Genomic DNA, 7,681 nt, shown 5'->3' on the forward strand with positions numbered 1-7,681 from the left:
GAAAGACTGGGGTGTTGCAGTCGAAGATGGGGGAGTTCCAAGAGCTATTAGATGAGATGAAGGGGGGTTTGCGATCAGCGTTAGAGGAAGCACATAATGAGAGGAAACGTGCTGATCGTTGTGAGAAGGAGATGGAAGAGATGAAGAGGTGTTGGAAGAAGGCATCTGCCACAGTCGATGATGCCGTTTGCCAAGCCTTCAATATATCCAAGCGTCGACGAACTTGCCCATAGTTCTGGCGTTGTTGTTTCAGTCATGAATTGATATCCTTTCTTAGTTTTTTTTTATTTTTTGTCAAGACGTTCTTTTTGTTGTCTCGTTTTTTGTTTTCGTCCCATTGCTGTGGCATTATGATGGATGTTCTTTTCACCAGATTGTCTTGAATGGAAATTAACAACTTTGCGTATCTCCTTTCTGGTTTTGCTCTTGGGTGTCTTTATGAATGCAAGTAGGAGGAGTCGGTCAAATTTTTTTTTTTTTTTTTTTGGGTTAACAAAAGAATTATAGCGCAGTTGGTAATGGTAGATAATGGTGCGTAAAGAGCCATTGTTACCAGGAGGACTAAGGTAACGAAATAATTCGACCGACTGTCTTATTCCGACTTCGACATACATACACGCAGACGGATCATGTTAGTAAGACGCCCCATTTCGTAAACCAGTAAACTGATTAACACTTAACATTGAAAGTATCAGTCTCATTATTGGACAGATCGATCATCTTATCATGTAGCTTCTTTAAAACTGAACTCCTGCTATCGGGTGCCTCCTAACATTTGTTCTGAATTTTTTTTTTTTGAAGGGAATAAGGAATCCATTAAATATGTAATAAAATTGAACATATTTTTAAGTAAGAACAGCCTCATAGTTTCATTAATTTAAGCAAGATTAGTCTATTATGTTGCATGTAGCACATTACTAAGCAAAACAATTTCCCAATCCCATTTACAAGCTTCACAATTTGGAGGTTCTTCATCTTCAATTGATAACCACCCAGAAGAATTAATCAATCCATTTCTCTTATTGCAGACTAAACTGGTTCAGATGGGTTCAGCTGGTTTTGGGAGAGAAACAGTATTAGTCCACATGTCCCTGAGTATCTCCTTCGATCGCTTATGACATTTTTTAATCTTTGCTAATGATGATGGTAAACATCCTTGCTCTACTTTTTTCAGAATTTCTAAAGCTTGATCTTTTAGTGGGTAATTAGTACACAAGAGGATTAATCTGAGCATGTATGCAGCTACTTCATGTCCAAGATCAATTGCTTTCTTCAGTAACTCAATCCCTGACTCTTGTTCCAATCTACTAAAATATTCCACCATTCCATGCTTGAACAGCGCTTCTGGGTTACCGTTCTCCCCGCATTGTCTTATGAAGGAATGATACCCAGATGAAACCAGCCATGGAATTGCCGGTAGCTTTTCTAATGAGACCCTTCGAAGCACTTCTATGTCAACCCCAACCCTGTAGAATTGTTTACAACTCTGTTTCAGGTTGAAGAGGTCAGTCACTGCAGAAGATCCAACTCGAGCACACACCTCTGTTAGCAGCTCCTTTGGCAGAGTTCCAATGGATGGAAGCAGTTGTTTCTTAGCTCTTTTCATCATCTTCGAACGACCTACTATAAGACAGAGAGTAGCAGCAGCAGCAAGGAGGGTTTGGAAGGCTTCCTCGTGCTTGTTCATACTCTGCTTCGGGTTGGGTGGGGTATTTATAACCAACGTAATTAAGTTTTTTGTGAGAGACCCTCTCACATACACGGTTTACAGAGCCGTGTATGAAAACTTTCACCTCATACACGGTCGTGTAAACCATGTATGTGAGGGATGATACTTCTCTACTTCCGCCGCGGGCAGTACTTCTGTGTGCCCCACATACAAGGCGGGTGGAATCACTACAAGAAATTGGGCCTACGACGGCGTTTGTAAACTCCGTTATAAGTCCAAAAAATGCCGCCATAGGATATAACGGCGTTTATAATTTGTGCCGCTGAAATGTCGACAAAGGTACCGCCGTTTTTGTACAACGGCGTTTTTTTAATGTGTCTGTGTATGTACCTTTTTCGCGGCGGTTTTTAATAAATGCGGGTGAAAATGTCCTACAACGGCATTTTTATAAGTGTCGTAATAGGTATTGAATTTCAATAAACGCCGAAAAAAGTGTCTTACAACGGCATTTAAAAAGTGCCGTTATAGGTATTGAGTTTACACTTTTAGCGGCGTTTGTAAAAAAACGCCGCTAAATGTAGGTTTTTTTTAAAAAAAAATTATTTATATATTCAATCCATTAACCTATTTCAAAGACAATAGATTCATCATGTCATCTATTTTTATATCCAAACCAAATTCATATATAAAACAGAGATATACCTCACCAAATACCCTACCCATTTCAGATTTGAAGTGTCCACAGAGATGGGATGAAATAAGAGATTTAAGTAAATATATCCAAGTCATGTTAAAGTCTGATACATTTAAAATGCAATGCACTGAAATAGAGATTAAACGATCAATAGTCCAAATCAAACTCAAATCTGACCCATTTATAAGTAATAGGCAGAAACAAGGACTTGAGCAAGTAATTGTCCAAATAAATAGACTAAAACAGCGTGTCCTTTTATGCACAAATTCAAAATTCTTCACAAATCATCTAAAGAGAATTCTGAGTTTGAGTTGCTCAGGTCTAACTGATGCCTTAACACACTTGAGGGGATTGTAATCTAATAATTGATGATATATCTCTAGAACTGTCATGAGATGGTAAGTTGCAATGAATGCTCTGGTACAGAAACATGAAGCACATTAGGTAGTATGAGATCCAACACAAATACTTGTTAATGATTAGACAAATAATATCACAAGTATGAATGGTCAACTAAGTATAATAATAGGTTAGAAATGAATATGTCTCTTGAAAAGTTGGTCTCAACTATATAGACTAACTTGTTCCTCTTTAGCTAGATCAAGTCTAAAAGAATGATAAATGAAACACAATATTAAGCTAAGCATGGCATAACACAGACAAAATGATATTTATGAACTAACAAGAAATAGAGTTTTAATTGGATCCTTATCACCTAGCATCACACTTCTTTATACTAACAATGAAATATTACTCTTATAAAGTACTTAGCCTTTCACTCATAATCAAATGAAAACATGTTTTGCAGCCACAGTACAGTTATAATTGCTTCTTCTTACAAAGATGATTACTTTAACCTTAGCATTTCAAGATTCCTAAATCATGTGGATGTACTTGAGGAGCACTGCCAAAAAGATCGTCCGGAGTAGCTAGATTTGCACAGCAAGGTAAAGTCTACATCATCAGCATTGACTTGAGCCATTTGAAGAGCTCTCTTTGCTGCCTCAACAGCCAAACCCGTCAATCTATCTTTCTCGACCAAGGCACAAATCAAACCAAGAAATTCAATATTTTCATATGTAGACTATCATAACCTATCAAGTATCAAGTAAGCTTTCCCTTACCCAAAAAACAAAAGAAGTAAGCTTCCCAATGATTGTTTACTATGTAAAACATGAAAAAGAAAAAGAAAGAGGGAAGTCTGAATGGTGGGTATCAACAGCCAGCAGCATTCCCATAGTTATTTGAGATCTGAAGATTGTGAGGATGAGGCTACCTAAAACTCTGAAAGAACTCGTCGATTAAGAATCCCAGTGGAAATAGAAATCCATTCATCCATAAATAGTTAAGCCTCTACACTTGACTGACAGTAGCAAAGTGAAAGAAGAGAAAAGAAATAAAAATAGTCAAGAAAAGATACATTTTTCAACCATTGCTGAATTTGTTTATGTAAGAGAGAAACATTCCAAAAAAATGATATATCAACTATCTAACTTGTGGTTAGAATAAGAAAACCCAAAGTTTACATCAGATACATGCTAAAAACACACACACACACTCATACACACAGCCTAATGGGCAGCGACATAAACACCCAAAAACACACACACTCTCGCAGCCACTTGGGCAGCAACACACATGCACCTGGACTTACACAACCCACAGGGTGCCTCTGCCATGCTGTAGCCTGGAGTTACAATAGCCATCCATGAGTTGATAAGCTTTATAAATTTCTCACTTTACCCATATGAACACCAAACCTAAAGCCCAGGTGGGAAATTTGGAATTTTAGGTGAAAGCTCTTACTTATTGCTGTTGCTCTGGTTTTTGTGTCTGGTTCAATGATGGTTGTTGCTTTGTGTGGAAGTGAAATGGGTGTTGTGTGGGAATAATGGATCCAGAAATCAAAATCAATGGGGACTAATCAAAAGTTATTTTGGTGACAGTATTGTTTGAGAACACTAACCAAATGTTAGTTTAGTTTCATTTCCATGCTGATTGCTACCCTATCTAAGATGCTTTATAGCAAGACCCACTGCACTTTGGCTTTGATCTCCATTGCGTTTGTTCATGATCAGAAAATACATATGAAATAATACATGGAGTAGAATAGTAAAAGAACAAGAAGGAAGTTGAATGTCAACCAAGCTTTGTTTTCTGGAGTGAGAGCCTCTTTCTTTAACCAATTAAGCAATTTACCCAGGAATAAAAAAAAACAGAACAATTATGCTATTCTACACCAGTTTTCTATTTAAAACCACTTCGGAAGACATACATTTTAATGAATTCATATCAACCTTCCAAAAAATAAAACTTAAATATTCAGTTTTCTCTACAGATATTTAAATATGTGCAATCAAATACACTCTTTAGGGCTAGCTTACTTATGAATCTTATTCCTAGTGGATTATGTTAAATTAGAATGCGTTGTTTTATTACCTTCGTGAGGAACTCAGGAGTGTATATCCGGCCTCGGGGACCAGAGGGTGGATTCTCTAGTGTGTACTTTCCTGTAAGAGCACCTACAAGTTCGAAAAGATAGCCATTAATGTACAGATACATTAAAAGAAAATAGTAAATAAATAGAAAGGAGAAGGAAGAAGAAGGGTGTGCAGTGGGTGCAGAGTTGAAGCAACTTCTGAAGCAATCCTTTTGGACTCAAAAGTATAGAACTACAAAAGTTATTTATTTCTCAATTGAACAGTACAAAATAAGTGCTTATCACAATGACAGCCTGATGAAATTTCTCTAGGCAAAGAATAAGTGAAATAAAAACAAGGTCAAAATAAAAGTCAGCCAATTTTGTAAACCTTGAGAAGGAAGCACTACAAGAAATGCTTGATGTGGTGCTGGGGAAAGAATAGTCATAGGTACTGGGGTAGAACAAAGGATTGTTTCACTGGTCTGATTCGGAAGCCAGAAACCAGAAGATTCGCTGGTGGATGCGTAAAACAGCTTCGCTCTTTCCAATCTACAAGAACTCTAATGTAGTCCTCTCTTGGTTTGCTGGGGAAGAAGCTCTAGAGCTCGAGTCTCTCAAAGATGATGAAATTCTAAATGGAGTCTCCAGTACAGTCTCTAGTTTCTTGTCAGATTCTAAGCCCCAAAACAGCAATGGATGTGTGAATTCTGTGGAGTGCAATCATAGTCATGGGAAGAAGATAAAGTTCACTAGGGTTCTAAAGAGCAAATGGGGAAACAATCCTTTGTTCATGGGTTCTTACAGTTATGTAGCAGTGGGGTCGAGCGGCCATGATTTTGATTTAATGGCAGAGCCATTGCCACAAAGTAGCAACAGTGACTTTGTTGAAGGAGCTTCTCCTCCTCCTCTTCAAATTCTATTTGTAGGGGAAGCTACATACAGAACACACTATTCTACCACCCATGGAGCTTATTTCAGTGGTCTAACGGAAGCTAATAGACTCCTACAACATTATCTCTTGCACCATTAAAACAGTAGAATTCTTAAAAGATCTACTCAATATGACAAAGCAAGAGTAAAGGGAGATGGGTTGGGTATTATTATTATTTTTTCTTGAAAATGTATTAAATTAAAGAATCTTCTTTTAGATCTTTATAACTTGGGGTTAAATTCCTTTTTTTTTTTTTTTAATGTTGGATAATTTTATTTGGGAGTTTCTTTTCTTATATGATCTTATGATCTTCAAAGCTAAGTTGGTTGAGAAATTGAGATCATGTTTGGCATTTGTATATTAGAAGGAAAAAAACAAAAGAGAATTAAAGCAAAAGTTAGAGCTTGCTATCTCAATCTCATCTAGTCAGGTCTCTCTCACTCTCTGTTTCTTAATTCCTTTAATTGGACAGGATTCGATAAACCCGGTCCTTTCCACCTTGGGATATCTTCCTTTTCTCTGCAAATTTTGTTGGCAATTGCCACAGCTTAGTAAGAGGTGACATGAATGAAAGAATAGCCATGAAATACTACTTAAAAAGGGGTACAAGGAACTGGTGATGTAGTCAGTGCACCCCCAAAGGTCTGATGTGGGCTAGCTGGGGCTTCCTTTGTTGGGAGAGGGAAAAATGAAAATGACTAGTCAAGATCAAAGGAGCTTTTCATATTGAATAAAGACTCCATTATTTGTTTTAGTTTTGGCACTTACCTCCTTCCAAAACTCACAAAGCTGTCTTCTTCTTCATCATCTTCTTTCCTCTGCAATTCTTATGGGTATTTCATTTCTGTAAATCTTTTTTGTTGATTTTGTGTACAAAAGTGCAGAACAATCTGTCATTATGTCCTTTTCTGATTCAGCAATCTGTGATAAACAAACAAATGAGAATCTCAATTCCCCCAATATCCCTGTCTCTCCTCCTTCCCAACATGATGTTCTCTTTCTAGGGAGACGAGGGAGAAGGGGTTAAAAAGATCTATATGACATTAGTTGTAAAGAAAGCATTGATTAAGGACAGAAATTCCACAACCTCCACTTACCTCTCTCACCTCCAAAACAAAGAACTTAGGCTCAAGTAGTCCAAGTAACACTCATTTGGGTTATTAACTGGTGGCTACTTACTGGTGTAGTCACTAATCGAATGATTATGTTCTAACCATCCGAAAAGAAATTAAATTTTGAGGGTAAGTACAAGAATCACTGTCACCATCATCACCATCATCATCTTTCCACACATTAGAGTTTCACTCTCGAGAAGACGATTGGTGTCACTGCAGGTTATAGGTACAAGTATAGGCATATTATTGGTATCGGTGTCCGCCGATATTATACAAATAGTTTGGAATTGGATCTTGTCCGGCCGATGATCGGCTGTAATTTCAAAATTGAATTAATTTTTGTCCGATACATCCACAACAACTAGTAATTAGAGCTAGGCAATTTCTAATAAATTCAATGATCGAATTAGAACCGAACAAGATATCGAAATCGACATCCTAAACACACTTGGAAACAAATAGAACAAAGATGAAAGTAAAACCTATTCTATTTTCTTTTTCCCCACCTTTGTTTGATCAAAACAAATCCAAATTAGCTCAAATTCTACTGTTTTCACTTTTCACCATCACAAAGACAGTCAGAAAAATATCTTGGTTACCTCAGTCAAACGATGGATGACTAGCAGGATTTTGCTATTGTGAATTATCTTTCCTGGTTGATTTGAGTTGGCTGATTATGCATTGAACAACCTGGTTTGTGTACTATGATTTGATTATAGGTTCTATTGATTTAACTGAGGATAAGGACAATCCTCTTTTGGAAGTTTGAGATGCGTAGAAAATTGTAATTTCAATTGAGGAACAAAGAAGTACGTAAAAAATATGCGGACTTGTAGTGATAACTGGAAGG

The 7,681-nt window shown here is 37.1% G+C and overlaps 1 protein-coding gene across 1 annotated transcript; it reads right to left on the reverse strand.

The window, feature by feature from the left end:
* Positions 1–1,039: 1,039 nt before the first annotated feature.
* Positions 1,040–1,687, reverse strand: LOC122644993 (putative F-box protein At1g67623). The gene has a single exon (XM_043838348.1). The coding sequence runs from the start codon at positions 1,685–1,687 to the stop codon at positions 1,040–1,042; it is 648 nt and encodes a 215-aa protein (XP_043694283.1).
* Between the last annotated feature and the right edge of the window lie 5,994 nt (positions 1,688–7,681).

This window comes from Telopea speciosissima, chromosome 11 (assembly GCF_018873765.1).
Source record: "Telopea speciosissima isolate NSW1024214 ecotype Mountain lineage chromosome 11, Tspe_v1, whole genome shotgun sequence".
In the NCBI taxonomy this organism is placed as follows: domain Eukaryota; kingdom Viridiplantae; phylum Streptophyta; class Magnoliopsida; order Proteales; family Proteaceae; genus Telopea; species Telopea speciosissima.